This window comes from Castanea sativa, chromosome 1 (assembly GCF_040712315.1).
Source record: "Castanea sativa cultivar Marrone di Chiusa Pesio chromosome 1, ASM4071231v1".
Lineage (NCBI taxonomy): Eukaryota > Viridiplantae > Streptophyta > Magnoliopsida > Fagales > Fagaceae > Castanea > Castanea sativa.
The window spans coordinates 55,099,524-55,116,098 of NC_134013.1; the positions used below are offsets into that span (position 1 = coordinate 55,099,524).

Genomic DNA, 16,575 nt, shown 5'->3' on the forward strand with positions numbered 1-16,575 from the left:
ACATTCAGAAATGGCTTAATTTATAAGTTATCCAAACAGAACATCAATCTATATCTATACCAGACACTATTTAATTCAGCAAACATGGCTTCTGCATCTGACTGGTACATGGTCCCAATGGGCATCCATATTGGACAGGCCATTTCCCTGTCGGTGAGCCAACCCCATTGTTCTGGATCGTTGGATTGCTTTATTTTTAAGGCGTGTGGATGATTGTATGGTTGGCCATGGGTAATGTCTCTGGAAGTTATGGTATCATTATAATGGCTTTCCCCAGTGTGCCATTGGGACCCTCACACATGAACGGGAAATGAAGGACATCCCAATTGAACCATTGGGTTCCTTGCCCATGTTCCGAGCTTCAAATGAACTATCAAATATATATTTATGAAATCTTGTGTCAAGTTTACATGTAAACAAATTCTCTTCTATTTGTACATATAATTCAAAACATTTTGAAACAAGTTGTATATGGATTTTATCATCTAATCTCAATTTTTCTTGGGGTACAGTCTTGGGACTATCTTTTTTCCCCTTTCTCTTCTGCTGTGTTATCTACATGTCCTCGCAATTCCACTTCAGTTGTTTGATGCTCGCAAAGGTGTTTAGTAGCATTTTGAGACTAGAGCCACCGGGACTAAAAGAAAAGAATAGCTGCAATGATGAACAACACTACAGTAAAAGCCAGTGCCTGCAATGACCAAAAAAAAACCCCCTACTTTAAGATGGAGAGACTACACCTCACAGAACAAAGAAAAGGGAGAAATACAATGAATTTTAACGACTCAATCCACAAGCAGTTGGATGCTTGACTTTTTAATACAAGAAATAACATGATAAGGTTGTTGGTTGAGAGAGAGAGAGAGAGAGAGAGAGAGAGTACTTACAGCAATTGCTGAGGCTGCTAGTCCTGCTCGCTCCCTAGGATCCCTGCGGTAGTAATTTCCAAAATAGAGAATCGTCGCATAGTACCAAAGAAGTGGGAACACAAACCCTAAAAGAAATCTGCAACATAAAATAAAGCCATTAGACAACTACATATGCACTATGCAGTTTAAGAAGGGAGAAGGAACTAGATGATATACTTACGAAAACCATCCAATCCCACAGCCAAAGCATGGAAGGGGCTTGTCATAAGTCCCAAGTTGGGAGTGTTCCAAATCTTTAACGAGAGTATATTTGCCCTTTTCACGGCCCACAGCATCTGTTATTTGCCCTACCATCACCACAAAAACACTTAACAAAAAGAAATGCTTGCTAAGAAGATTTTGTTATATCAACAATCAAGAGATCTCATATTTGTTAGATCAAGCAAAAATTTAAATGAAAATGACACGAGCAACAAGATCTGAAAAAAATTAATGCAAATGAAATAATATGAACTTCCATGTCCTCATAAATTACATTGGGCACATTTGGTACACTGACTGGAGATTATGATAAGGCTGGTAGTCTTTATTTTTGGCAATAAAATATGTCATAACATAAAACTATTACCATTCATATATTTTGTTGTAAAATTAGAATAAAATTAATTGTTATTGTATCTATATTATAATTGTTATTTGCATATGAAAATTTTGTATTTTTAGAAATATATTAATTTTAAAAGTTATTACACCTCCTAAGGAATACTATTACAACCCTTTTAAAGAGAAATACATATTCCTCAATCTAAGGAATAACTATTCCCTGTAATGAAGATGCAATCAAATAACCAAATAGTTATTCCACATGAATAACTCATTCCATTACAGTTGCAACATACCAAACATGCCCTAAGAGAAGTGGTGAAAGTAGATTCTACTTGGAAACAAATCCAACGAATATCTATGTCCTTGAGATTGATGGCCCTAGTGTGCTATCACTAGATTTAGACAAGTTAAGAACAATACCAATCCAGCAAGGGAGCCAACACCATATAGGGAGAAATTAAAAGCATAGTGGAACACGAACAAATTACCCAAAAGAAAAAGGCACAACAACCGGAACATGAACAAATTAAAGGGGAGGTATTTTAACATTTACCACAAGAATGTATTTAATCTCCTAATTGAGTATGCTTTTAGTCCAAGTAGGATTAATACCTTTAAGTAGAGAAACATATCGAGTGGATGATCTCAAAAGATCAAGATGCTTTTCAGAGATTGATCTCACCAACTCAAGGCCAGTTCTAGTAGCATCTGCAACAACAAGAAGTGCCAATTTATTGCTAGAAAGTAAAACTGTCATTGAATTTATTAATTTTTCTGTTAACCATGTTTTACATGCATCAGTATTCTTTTTAAAGGTCACAGAAGACTCATGTGGGAAGGCTACAAACATGGCAACTTTCCAAGTAGAAAGTGCCAGCCTCTGGACATGTTTTGTGGGCATCATTCGCACCCTCATCAACCCTGGCTTGCATGAGCAAAATCAACATTTCTAAAGGGGTAAAAACAATGAAGAGGAACAAGAAACAAGAAGGGATTATAATATTACAATTTACAACTCTTTCCAATGCAATGAACATTTGTCTGGCTATTGACATGCAACTATTAGCACAAAAAGAAGAAAACACAAATGGTTAAGAAAATTTGAGTACTTTTATCCATTGCGCAAGCTCAAATGTATTCCACAAGTTGAAGCCCTCAGTTGTGTTGCAACCCTATCAAGATACCTGCTTTGCAAGTTTAAAGGAGCATGTCAGATTTAATACTATCACAAAACTTTGTATTTATGCAATCACTCTTCCTCCACTGTGTTTCAAAGAGAATAGAGGAAAATAATTGAAAAGAGGGAATCTTGAATTCATTATATCATTGATAATTTCATTTGTCTTTTTCTTAGGTATTTTATGTAAAATTGTGCATCATTTCCATACCACATGTACATTAACAAAAAACACACTAGAGTTAATAAAGGGTGCATGAAGTCCATAAAGGGTTTTCCCCAATTTTATGCACAACAATAACAAAAACTTAGTCCCAAGAATCTTCAACAAACTAATCAGGATCAACTTGCACTGAGGCACAAGAAGGAATGCATATTCTGATGGCATAAACTCTTCCTTTACACTTTGTTTGGGAATGAAATGGAATGGAACAAGCAAATCATAAAGGAATAGCAAAACTGTGAATCATTCCCATGAGATGTGTGTTTATGAGGAGTAGAGGGTGAATACCTAACAAAGAGCTGTGCCTTTTATCTTTATCTTCTTTTCCTTTTTCTGTGAGTATTAAAAAAGTCAGGTTTATTTACTTATAGCTTCTCACGATTGCAGCATATTACAGAGACACAAAACAAATATCACCATGCTCCAATCAACACAAGGAAAAAGTTTGACAAATATCTAGAGCAACAACCCAATTTGCAGACTAGAATGATAGTTTCCAAATCCCATTAAGTCTTTAAAAAAAAAATCATTTAACTTGATTTGTAGGCAATAAAGTGTAACCCTCAAGCAGAGGGAGCTGAAACAAAGTGTACCCTGATGCCTATCTCATTACCATCTAGAGTAGACTATCAATAAGACATATTTTGTTGTCTTCTATTATTTCCTTGGCACTTTTTTCAACCTTAATGGTCCATTTGGATTGAGAGAGAGAGAGAGAGAGAGAGAGGGGAGTAGAGTAAAGTAGATTTGGCTCAAAATTAGCTTATTTTTAGCCAGCTCTACTCTACTCCCCTCCACTCCCCCTCCTTCCCCCTCCATCCAATCAGGCCCTAAGAGCTTAGATTGCTGCATATAGAGGCAGTGCACACAAATGAATCTATAAAGCCTAGTCTATATTGTAACCAATTAAAGAGATCAAAGGTTTGAAGCAGGTCCACGTATATCTATCTTAGTCCTTAGAGCCTGATAAATTTAACCACACCCAATTTACATTGCAATAACCTACCATACCAAAACCCTTCCAGAGCAATGAAATTCCAGTAAGTAGTAGCTATAAATATACCACACACAACTAGAACTAGTCTCCTTTCAGTTCATAAACCACCCAATATCATTCATAAACAACGAAAACGAACTAAACTGTACATAAATTGCTTACACCCATCAATCACTGAGCCAAAAGTTCTCCAGAACACACAAAAAAGAACAGCAATTCATAACTTAATTTGCACTAGCACATATACCCAGAACATTAAAAAAAAAAAAAAAAAAACAAATTTCCATCAAAACAATCAAGAAAATAAAGAAAAGAACAAGAAAATAAAACAAAGTGCAGCATATAAGAATGAAACTTACCTATGAAGAACAAGAACTGAGAAATGAAACTTTTTTTTGAGTTTCTGCTTCTTCCTGCAGATCGGAAATAGAGAAAGGACTAAAAATAAGGGATCTAGCAATTGGGTATAGTTTTATGTGATAAATAAGGATCCCCTTCAGCATTAAACAACTGAAAGCTAAGTAAAATTGACTCCCTCTCTGTCTCTCTCTCTCTCTGTTTTGTCTCTGCAACAGAAGAGAAAAGTCCAAGCCTTCCAAGTTTACTCAACTAACTATTCTTTAAAAATCCTTACCTTCCTCTCAAAAAACAAGAAAACTATTCATTAAAAAAACACACACACACACCCAAAAAAAAAAAAAAAAACACTATTTTTTGAGGATTAAAAACTTAAGGTAGGTAGCTGAGGAGATTGATTGGGTAAAAGCTCCAAAAGACAGGTATACCCTTAGTTTGACTTTCATTTTTCCTATAGACTGGATTTTTATTGGTAGATGCCTCCAGTAAGTAAGAAATTATTTTCTTTTATACTCTTAATTCCTCTTTCTTTCTTTATTATCATTATTTTTTTTTTAATTTGGGATATTCCTCCTGTTGTTTGTACTTGGTATATGGAAGAATTATTGCCGACAATGATTGGATTGAAAGTTTGGATGGTATCCCATCTTTTAACCGCAAAAATATACCCTTGATTCCTAAAGTTTACCATTGAGTATTTTTAGTCTCTAAAGTTTCAAATGAGCATTATTGATTCTTAAAGTTTAAAAAATAAGTGTTATAAGTCCATTTATTAATTTCTGTTAGTTCTTTTGCTTATGTGTTTAACTGAGTGATGACAAGTCATTTTTTTATTCACATGACAACTATGTTATTAATAAAAAAAATTACACATTAGATTCAAAGCAACCTATTTGTATTACCCACCCAGTTCAATCAAGTCTAATGGATCTCTCGCTCAAGTTCCTCGGAAGTCTAGTGGATCTCTCTTTCCCAAATCAAAATCGGTTTGAAAACCTCCAAACATGGTCTGGTCACCAACATTCTTTTCTATCGTTGTGATCTCTCCAAGTTGCTTGTCAAGACTGCAACTCTAATGCAAAAGTGTTGTCCCTAGGAATTTTACGACCACCTCTTTATTCTTGGTTTGTACTTCATCTTTGATGATATTTTGTAGTTAACTCTAACTTTACACCATCATCTGGGTTGTAGAATAATCCCCCAAAATCAAGATCTAAAGCCCTAACTAGAAAAGAGAGTGGATATATTCAAAATTAACCTCAATTACAAGATTACAATTACTTGGTAGATCCCTATTGTGCAAATTTGACAAATAATTATAATTAAATCACTCTTTGAGGTTGAGCATTCTTGATCTTGCAATGCAAATCAGAGAGGAAGAGTGATTCAACCTCTATAGAGAAATCAAGTTGGGGACTTTTACGAACATTTTGCAACACTTTTGTTTTCATTAATTGATGGCTTGGGTTTCCTTAGAGCAAGTGGGCACGTGATCATTGGACTTTGGGATTCCTTTCGCTTCGCAATTTTCTTTTTTCTATTCTCTCTCTTCTGCTTGTTGACCATGAAGCTCAATAACGGGCAAAGGAGACCCAATAGAAACCGGTTAGAATTGGGTGGGTAATAGAAATAGGTTGCTCCAATGTGTAATTTTTTATAAATAAAAGGTTGTCACATTAGTTAAAACATGCCATGTCATTGTTTCATTTGACACGTAAGCAAAAAAACTAACGGAAGTTAATGGAAAGACTAATAGTACCTATTTTTTAAACTCTAGGGACTGATAGTGTTCATTTGAAACTTTAGGGACAAAAAACGCTTAGTATGTAAACTTTAAGGACTAATAGTGTAGTTTCGCCTATTTTAATCATACTTTTGACCCTTTATCAAAATTATTAAAATATGAGTATGGTTAACTGGTGTCCTTAGGACATTTATTAATAAATTATTTTAAGAAAGTTTTGATTCTATTTCTATGATAAATATAAATAATTGTCAAAAAAAGCAATTACTTTTTTCTTTTTTTTATGAATAATTTCTAAAAATATTTTCTAAACTAATACCGTTTAGGACATTCGTTAAATTTTTTCTCAAAATATTTTTGGAACCCTTTCTTTTTTGGTAGGTTGCTTTTGGGATTTAGTTAAATGAGGCTATTAATCTCATTTTTGTAATAGTATTTTTACTCCCAAATGGTTGAAAACCTGTATAGCCTGTAGGAGAATGATGTACTTAGGATTTAGGATAATATTTTTATTTTAGACTAGAAAAAGAAATAGGAGTCTCAGGACAAAGCTTATTAGAGTACAATGCACAGAGGTTTGACAAATACACATCCAAAAGATCCAGAGGAGAAATTTTATTTATTAATTTTTATTTTTTTGGGAAACAAGAGGGGAAAATTAAAATGAACTAAATCAGTATGCTGACGACTTCCCATTCTAGATAGAACATCAACGCATCCTTTCGCCTTTTTTGGTAGCAATGGCATCTCACTTTCACTTGGAGAAATTGGGAAATCGATTGCAATCAACTTCAAAAGAAAAGTTAGTCATGTTTGTGGTAATAGAATTAGTCATTACATGGGCATCAAGCTCAATCTCAATCGCAACAGAACTAAGGTTTCTACGCATGATAAGATCAACTCTAAAGGCCTAAGGATCAGCTAAGAAGCTTGTGGCAGACCCAATGCTTTGAGAAAAGCCCATAATGTGGTAGTTTATTTTTTTAATTTTTTTTTTAACAAAAGACTGTCATGTTATTTTATTATGGAAAAAGTTAACACTTTTTTTAAGGATATTAATTTAGGACATATTTAGAAACTTTTTATGAAAAAAAATTGATTTTTTTTTTCTTCGGTTTTTTATAGTCTCATGAAAGTGGTATTAAAACTTTCCTTAAATAATCCATTAACAAATTCTTTAAGGACACATGTTAGTAGGATCCTTTTATTAACTTATTTTCACTTATTTATTTTTCCTAAAAAAATGATGTTTTAAAAGTTGCATTTAAATTTGGATAAGTGAAATAAACCAAGAAATATGCTAATCCAAACAGGCAGTACAAAAGGAATTTTGAAAACAAAGATTAAGCATATATAAAAAAATCAATAGCTTCGGTAGTTACTTATTTCACAAAATTTACAAAAAATTAATGGAGAAAAAAAATCTCTTATGAAATGATGAGTGATGACATGAATTAGTGAATTTTACTCTCTTTTTTTTAATAATAAAAAGTGAATTTTACTGTTAATTTGATTACAATGCCCTTATTTTCATTCTCTTAATCAAATTGAAACTTCCATAAAATACATGGATACAAACAAACCACAAAAATAAATACATCGGATTAGAGGATTCAAAAGTTTAATTATTGATAAGGATAATTTTCAATTAAACAAAATAAGGGTGCCGAACATATCTAAGGCAACCTCGACGAGGGTCGACCGACCCCAAGGGGGGACGACTGATCCCTAAGGGGACGACCAACTCTTAGGCCAGCGGGTCAAGCAGCCTTTGATCTCGACGACTTGTCCCTCTAGGGTTGACTCACGTGGAACCCACTCACGCATTCTTACATGGAAATTACTTACACATCACGACATATGACCTTACCACACAAACCAATCACTTATATATGGAAATGTGATCTCGAGTATTTAGGGGCTCTTCTCTCTACAAGGAAATTCTCCTGTATCAAGGGATTCAAATTAGCTCTCTACCACTATATAAACTATAAACCTTGCTCTTTTTGAGGTACGCAAATTCCCCTTAGCTCTTGCACTTTTGAGTTCTTTGAGATTATTTTATCACTGACTTAATCTTCGAAGAGTTTTTGGCCGATACTCCACCGGTGCCTTTTGATTGGTTTTTCTCTTCTGTTCTTCAAGTACACCCATTGGCACATGTGTGGACGATCAATTCACTGACAATTTTTATACATCATCAATTATAGTCTTCAACTAAAATATCTACATAAACCAAGTAAAAAAATAAAATTATCTATGTCAATAAATTTGACAAGAGGTGTCGAATCATAAAAAATGCATTGCAAATAAAGTTAATCGGCCATGTGCACCCATTGACCTTTCACAAGGGGTAAAGAAAAAAAAAGAAAAAGATGTACAACAACAACTTGGTTTTAATTTCAAATTTTTAAAATTGCCATTAATAAAAGGCAATTACATACTGTTCTTCACCTTTATTTTTTGATTTTTATATAAATTTTACTTTAACTTAATCTAAATGTATATATGTGAAAAAAATTTCTCTTAAAGACTTGAATCTTGGTTATTGTCTCTCCATACCATAGAAATTTATACTTGTGGAGTATTCATCACACCAAGAATGCACCATGGTAAAAAGCAAATTGCAATGTGCCATAAATAACTAAATAAGTAGGGTATTCTTCGGTTTACCCATCATTTTGTGTAATGCACTAATAAATGCATGCAATTCTCCCTCTCGATAAGGGCATCCCTCATGATAGGTACCTAGATTTTGAGGCCAATATTGCATGTTTCATATTTTCTTTCTTTAACAATCTCATTATTATTTTTTTAAATTTTGTGTGGACTCTAACCTAAACATAGTGCTAGAAAGCAGTAATTATCCTTAAGTCATGATTCAACATGTACATGGTGTCTATCGCTTTTGGTTTTAACAAAAGAAAAAAGAAAATAAAAGGCATGTACACATGATTGATAACTTCAAAACATTGGAGAAAGTTTTATATCCAACGGAACCATTGATTTGGTGGTTGCCTGCTTACTTGACCGACTTGACTCTAAATGACTATATCTAATCAAGCCGTGATATAAGGATAACAGTCTGGAAGCGTGTATGACTTTATAAAAAGGTCTTCGGTTGTTATAAATAGTAATTGATCTTTTCTTTCCCAACGAGATGGTGACACATTCACAAAATGGGAGGTTGCGACGATGATTGCAAGTGTTAGTGTCATCTGTTGAATAGCAAGGTGCCAAGGACAAGGTGTTTCCATTAATCAAATCAATGAACCACTTCAGCTCCTATATTACTTTTATCATCTTGAAGCAAAGTAAACCAACCAGGCATACCCTTTGCTTAGCTTGGAAGAAAATATTAGGATACCCCCTCCCCCTCTAAAAATAATATTTTTTTACATACTTGTATATGGTGGGTAAAATTTTGATATTCCAATTCTATGGATCCAAGCTTACACGATTAAAACATTCCACTTTCTAGGCTTCTAAGTTCTAATCAACCTGAAGGACTGATCAAGGCACTTCAAATACTAAGTTAATTGAAAGGATTTCAAAGCTTTGAGTAAAAATGTAGGAATAATTGTTTAGGTGAACATCTCTCTCTTCTTTGAGTTGTGAGGGTCTATAATTCTATATAGCTTTTCTTTTTCTTAGGGTGAGTTGGTGATCAGCTCCCCATGATTCTGATAATAAACCATTCCCTCAAGCTAACTAAGGGTACAAATTGATAGGGTTTTCACCCCAAAAATGTGTAGTAGGGCACTAACACTTTGCACTTAATCCAAAAGAAGTGGCGAGAGAGCAAAGTATTAAACGTTGATTTGATGGGGGGATTTTTTTCCAATGTATTCATCGAGTTCTAAAGGAGTTCATTTATCAAGTTGTGGCATGGGGGCTCTTTTGTTGGAGGTATGGTTGTCCATGGGTTGGGCCGAGTTGGGTTTGTGCCTAACCCGGACTCGACCCGAATGGGGCGGGTGAATAAAAAATTGACCCAAAACCGACCTGGAGATCTGGTCGGATTTTTCAGTTCGGGTCTCGTCGGTTTCAGGTCGATATCGGGTTTATCACCGAGGACGAAATCTAGCTAGATTTAGCGAGATTTGGCCGAAATCTGGCCGGATCCGTCGAGATTTGGCCTAGATTTCGTCGGATAACGGTGAGATCTTGTCGGATCTGGTTGGAAAATCATAATACTTCTTCGGAAAGGTAAAGGATTCGGTTCAGTCAGGTGTCACAGGTTTGGAAACCAAAAACCAACAACCAACCCGCGTGAGGTCGGGTTAGCTTCGTCGGAACCCACGTTCGACCATCGGAGTCGTCGGATCGGGTGGCGGCGGGTCAGACACGGGTTGGTTGGCCAGGTTGAGCGTGTCTCTAGGTCTGATGGACAGTCCTAATTGGAGGATGGGTGTGCTCTCATGGGTAGACAATCATTCGCCTTTGTCCGAACACTTTTGTCGATGGGTGATTGGTTGTTATCTTTATTATTTTTAATATATGATTGAATTGCAACAAAAAGGAATGAAAGAGTTTGGTCATGTTTGGTAGTAAATTTCAAGTATTGTTATTCAAAATGATGTGAAAACTGTAGTTTAAAAAGTGTTATGAAAACACGTGTTTAAAATGCTCATAACCAAAAAAAAAAAAAAAGTATTTGGTAACATATTTTTAAAAAATGTGCTTGGTAACATATTTCTAATAACATATTTTTAAAAGTGAAAAACATAATCATGTGTTTGGTATGAATGTATATGTTTTTTCATAAGTGAGTATTTATCTAACATGTATGAGAGAGAAATTCCCTCTCATTACCGTTGCAGTGCTTATTCTTTCTCTTCTTCTTGGTTCTCTTCTAGTCTTATCTACTTCATCCATCTCCTTTTCTCCCTATCTTCCATCTCTTTTGCCAAACTCTTTTGCAGAATCAAATGCCCGTCAAGATTGACAAAAAAAAAGGCCCAAATATTTTTTTTTAGAAGATAAGGTCAAAGTTTGTTACTTGAGGCTGCTTATAGTTATAGGACCAGTGGGCCAAAAGATCAAGGCAATGATAGTAGGATAAACCATGATCTTAAATTATTAAACAATAATCATAAAATCTACGTTCATCTGGAAAGTTATACACTCCTATACATCGAAAAGTAAAAAAAAGGGTTAGGTTAGTGTGGAAGAAAGAAAGAGAGAGAAGATAAAGATAAGTGAGAGAGAGAGAAAGAAAGAGAGAGAAATAATTTAATTTGCTGTCAATTCAGTGGGTTCCATACTTCTTAAAATATTTACAAGTAATGTCATTTAGTATTGTGACTTAAACAATGAAAATTGATAGGAGAAATTTTTTAAATTCAGTGTTTAAATACCCTAAAATGAGAAACTTAACTCAAACACTTATAAATAAAATTCACTACTAAACTTTTTTTTTTTTTTGCTTACAGTTTTCGATGTTTAAATACTAAAAAATTTTGTTTGAAATCTTTTACCCAACAAGCTCTGTTTCAATTCAAACCAACCGGTAATTACAAGTAAGGCCCAAAAACTATAACAGGCCCAAATACACAAAACATTTCCCACCTCACCAAAAAGCCCACAACATCCTCGCTGACACAACATCCTACGCGCATATACGACTTAACTGTCCTAGTCTCTGGAAACGCCACGTTCCAAACCCAAACTGTAATAGCAGAGACAAAGTTCGCTCTTTTTCTTTCTTTCTTCTTCTTCTTCAAAGTTGTTTACTTTTCTCAGTGTGCTTGCTTGAGTTTCAGGGCAATGGGAGATGAAGTGCGATCAAACGGTAATGTCAGTCAAAGTAGTGGCAACAGCGATGATCAGAGTCATGCTACCGTAATAGACATATACTCTCTGAGTAACTACTATTTTGGATCCAAAGAAGTCATACCCTTTAAGGATGAGACCTTGGCTGATCGTGTTCAGAGGATGAAATCCAAGTATACCCATCCATACACTCTCACTCACTATGTGTACCCAATTGTGTTTGCTCTGATTTGGATTAGTTTACTGGTTATTTATTTATTTTTGTTTAATTTGTCTAGTTATGCTGCTCATGGGTTAAGGACTTGTGTGCAAGCTGTTATTCTGGTTAGTCATTTAGTCTTTATCAAATTGTCATGATGATATTATATTATTTATTATTATTATTTTTCTGCTTTGCAAATTCCAAGTTTTCTGTTAAATTTTAACATAAAGTGTTTGTGTGTTAATTCCTAATTTCTTTGTTTTTATGGTTGTGAATGACTGTAAACTGTTGTAATATGAGGATGCCAATTTTGCTTGTCATGGGATTAGAGGTTAATAAATTAGTATGTGTTTATTGATCAGTGACCCCAGCTCTTTTTAGTGCTGGTTACAGTACTTGTTAAGCATGATATTGGTTCTGCTGGAAACCTGTTGTTTATTATGTGAAGTAAAATGGCCGAGAATATATGAATCGTGAAACATCCACATCATCTACTGATATGGCACTCTAAAAGTGTGACTACAAGCAACTCTTCATAAAATTTGCGTGTTATTTATAACTGCTTATCATTGAGTGCACAAACTACTGGCCATTGATTAGGGTTGATTGGATTGAAATTGCAAAATCTGCTTGAATATAATAAAAATTGCAGTAGATAACTGTGTATCAATCATTGAAAGTGTTTATGGATGTTGCTAAATTTGACATTGAAGACACAGAATTATCAGTTGGTGGTGTGGAGGACAAAAGAAATTTTTTCTTTTGTATTAGTTGGAAGCAAATTGCAAAAGCAATGTGAGTGAATCATTTGAATTACAATTTCATTCCAATGTATAAGCAAGCAAATATGGATCAAAGGAAGAGACTAACTGTCTATATGAGTTGTTTTATTCGCTATAAGAGAGCCAAGGCAGAAGAGTTTTAAAATCTTGGTTGGGATGGCAGCTATATCTTGAGGTGGGGCTGGTGGCCTAATTCCACTTTATCTATGCTTTCTTACATATTGAGGCTCTTTTTAATCATGCACAGGCGGATTTTTTTAATAAAAACATGTTTGTTGGGAGAAGGCCCACATTAAGGCCTCAATAAGATGCAATACTATATGGATTTGATTGAAGAATTTAATGGTTTGTATGATAGAACTCTAAATTATAAAGACCATATTATATATTTATCATCAAGGAAATTTTTATACATGATTTATCTTTTATTATTCAGCTTTTTGTTCTTTTGAGGAGGGGGTCAGGGATATGGAAAATTGATATCTTTTATGTGGAAATTTTTAATTATCCATGAGGTTTCTCCTAAAATAGTATGATTTGTGTAACATTTAGTGAGATATTCTGGCATGTTAGACTATACTGAAAAGATGCATCTTTTCAGGTTGAGTTGTTCAAACATCCACATTTGTTGCTGTTGCAAGTAAGGAATTCCATCTTTAAGCTTCCTGGTGGCCGCTTGAGACTGGGTGAATCAGGTAGATGGACAGATCGTCATACATCAAATAGGAAAGGTGAATCATGTTCAGTCACGGGTTATTTTTCTAAGGGTTTGCTGAACTGGGAACCTTCTGAATTGAATGTACAGATATTGATGGATTGAGACGTAAGCTGTCAAGAAAGCTTTCTGCCGATGAAAGTGGTGATGGGATTGGATGGGAGGTATCAGAAAGGTCCTTTTAGTTTATCGCTTTCATATCAGTATTTATCGCTTTCATATCAGTATTCTCATTGCAATATGTTAATATGAATATTGTATTTGATAGGTTGGAGAATGCCTTGGGATGTGGTGGAAGCCTGACTTTGAAACATTAGTGTATCCATACTTGCCACCTAATGTAAAATGTCCTAAGGTAGTTGGTCTGCTTTAAACCACTCTGGGTTTGGATGTCTTTGGAAATTTACTTCTTATGATTTTATTGTTTGTAGGAGTGCACGAAACTCTTTCTTGTGAGGTTGCCAGATAGTCGGAAGTTTATCGTACCCAAAAACCTTAAATTGCTCGCAGTTCCTCTATGCCAGATTCATGAAAATCACAAGGTATTGAACTCCATATTCCTTCTAAAGATTGATTGATAATTTCCCATGAAGATTGAATCAACATTGTGATTCACATTATATTTGAGAAAATTCCAGCTTGTTATTTGTTGCATTCAATTCCTTTTTTAATTTCTTAGCACTTTTTTGACAGAGGAACATTTTCAAATTTCAATAACTGACCTTCTTTCAGTATATTTTGATGACCTTGCATCACCAACTTGTATTAAGATTCCATCTAAAATGAGATGGAATACTATGATCTTCTTGGATATCCAACTTCCTGTATAGAATTTAGTGGAAATAAGTTTATCAGCTGGGTTTGAAGCATTTTATTGTTGCATTGCAGACATATGGACCAATCATATCAGGCGTGCCACAGCTGTTATCTAAATTTTCATTCAACATTATTGAATCTTGAAGTTAATCCATTCATCATAACAGAGTGATCTATTTGGTATGTCAGGATGGATGTGTGTGACAGTTTTTTTTTTTTTTTTCTAATTCTTTTTACTGTGGCATTAATTTTATGCAATAAGGACAAATACTTGTATATATTTTAATTTTCTATGGGTAATCTGAGGTGATTAAATTGTAATGTTGAACACAGCAATATAAATGTTATTTTAATTTTTGGGTGTGAAATTTTTTTCTTTGAATACATAAATCCTTAAATTAAAAAGAGTGATTAAATGTAATAGCTTTAGTACTTCTGATAAATTATATCCACAAAAAAGGTACTTATGAGAAATCTATTTTAATTCTAGCAACATGGTAAAACGTTGGTGAAAACATACTCTTTATTGGCAAAGGATGTTATTGGCAAGAGATTGGTTATTCTATTGGAAGCATGTTTACAATGCTTAGATAAGGAAGCATTGAGTGGTGAGAGACTAGGTAAGAGTAGATGGCTTTGAACTCCACTCCATGTGTATGAGCTTGTGTGCACATTTGGTGCACAATTTAATTTGTTTATCTGACTTTGCTACCGTGACTGATACTTATATTCAAGCATTTCTAGTCTTGCTTGTACTGTACCAATGACTGGACTGAAAATAGATGTTTCTATGGTTTCCGTAGAAGGCCAGGAGCAGAAAAGCTGTCTCATGGTTGCAGGTGTGATAATCGCAGGCACTTAAATCATAAAGTTCTTGTTGTGTATGCATTTCTTGGTTTGTGGCTTCATTAGGGAGAGAATGAGGAAAACTGTTTCCAGATATTGACTTCTTTTCTTGCAACCAAACGTGGTTTTTTTTTCTTTTTTTCAACAAAACATGGGTTTCTTGTACCTCTCTGTGTGCATATCCATGTTTGCTATTTTCCCTTTTGTGAACTTCTTTCCCTTCGCTTTCTCCCAAAGAGTGTGTGTAGTCAATATTTTGAAGGATGTTTTGTGGGTCACATCATTCAAAGCAGGTGCTAATAATGGTGATTAGGATTGAGAGTGAAGTAATAGATGGATGTACTAGTGGGGGTAAATGCGGACAATGATGCCACAGCTTTGATGGTATTGCACAGTTTTTGGAAGTTGTGGTTGTGGTTGTGGTGGGGTGATAGGCTGATGCTAGTGGTTGTGGCTGTCCTTATATTGGTAGCATTCTGTTTTGAGAGAACGATTCTCAGTCTCGTTTCTCTTTCATTTCTGTCTTCTTTCTGATGGCAAAGAAGTTCTACACTACCCTCCCAAACTTGCCCATCAAAGTTTATTTTTCCTTGATAAGTTTATGCTTTACCTTTGATATGGTGGGCTCCCAGTGTGTCAGTCGTTTGCTCTGTATAATTGCAACGTGCTGATTTAGGAAGGTCAAGGTCAAGAGTGACCACATCATTCAATAAGTAAAATATAGTACTGTTGGAATATTTTTACAAAAATCATAATTCTGATTAAATGGTCATTCAAGTGAAATGATCTCCCTCAAAAAAAAAAAAAAAATTGGAATGATGAAATCGGTTTTATACATTTAAAATTCAATCCATATAATAATGTCTCTAATAATTATTTTAATTTGCTCCAATGCATAGCTTAAAATTGTTTTTGACCACAAACTTATATGTCATAGAGCCGAAACTTTTCAAATATAGATTTTGTATACGCTGCATTATTATGTTAAAAAAGATAGTATCTTAATTATTTTTAGTGTAATACTACGTTTACAAACTATTTTACAATATTTTTACAAATAATTGATGTGATCAATCTTTTATTGGTTTTCATTTAGGTCCACTATTAACATTAATTTTTACTTTACTAATAATTACTTATCACAACTATATAAAATTTTTTATAAAATAATTTGTATTTCTAACTGTAAGTGCACAATTGCACCTGGACCCAAAGAAAATTATGGGCTCAGGCCCAATGAGCCTTAAACAATAAAATTTGTAGAGCGTGGGCTTGAAATCTAGATTAAATGTACTGAGAACTTGATAACAGGTTTTGGGATGCAAACACTTGTAAACAATGAATGATAATTGCAGGTGAACCTTCTCGGACGTGAGCCGAGGATTACTTCTGTATTATTTCTTTTTCTTTCTTAAAGATTATAATTCTTAATTTTCTTTCTTAGTTACCGACTGATCCCCCTTTTC

At 34.3% G+C, this 16,575-nt stretch overlaps 2 protein-coding genes across 4 annotated transcripts; one reads left to right on the forward strand and one right to left on the reverse strand.

The window, feature by feature from the left end:
* Positions 1 to 357: 357 nt before the first annotated feature.
* LOC142620029 (uncharacterized) lies at positions 358 to 4,561 on the reverse strand. 2 transcript variants are annotated; one of them, XM_075793480.1, is made up of 7 exons: positions 4,232 to 4,558; positions 3,164 to 3,208; positions 2,585 to 2,659; positions 2,088 to 2,183; positions 1,090 to 1,216; positions 888 to 1,005; positions 358 to 691 (listed from the first exon to the last, which is right to left on the reverse strand). In XM_075793480.1, the coding sequence occupies exons 3-7, from the start codon at positions 2,592 to 2,594 to the stop codon at positions 638 to 640; spliced, it is 405 nt and encodes a 134-aa protein (XP_075649595.1). In that variant the 5' UTR covers positions 2,595 to 2,659; positions 3,164 to 3,208; positions 4,232 to 4,558; the 3' UTR covers positions 358 to 637. The 2 variants fall into 2 exon arrangements, with proteins under 2 accessions (XP_075649595.1, XP_075649587.1); XM_075793472.1 differs by lacking the exon at positions 3,164 to 3,208 and having other exon boundaries at positions 4,232 to 4,561.
* A 6,990-nt stretch (positions 4,562 to 11,551) lies between these two features.
* LOC142605577 (pre-mRNA cleavage factor Im 25 kDa subunit 1) lies at positions 11,552 to 14,631 on the forward strand. Of its 2 annotated transcripts, none has more exons than XM_075776994.1 (8): positions 11,552 to 11,663; positions 11,739 to 11,921; positions 12,027 to 12,072; positions 13,334 to 13,427; positions 13,538 to 13,611; positions 13,716 to 13,802; positions 13,879 to 13,989; positions 14,336 to 14,631. In XM_075776994.1, exons 2-8 carry the CDS (start codon positions 11,743 to 11,745, stop codon positions 14,405 to 14,407), a joined length of 663 nt encoding a protein of 220 aa, XP_075633109.1. In that variant the 5' UTR covers positions 11,552 to 11,663; positions 11,739 to 11,742; the 3' UTR covers positions 14,408 to 14,631. The 2 variants fall into 2 exon arrangements, with proteins under 2 accessions (XP_075633109.1, XP_075633117.1); XM_075777002.1 differs by having other exon boundaries at positions 11,570 to 11,646.
* Positions 14,632 to 16,575: the final 1,944 nt, after the last annotated feature.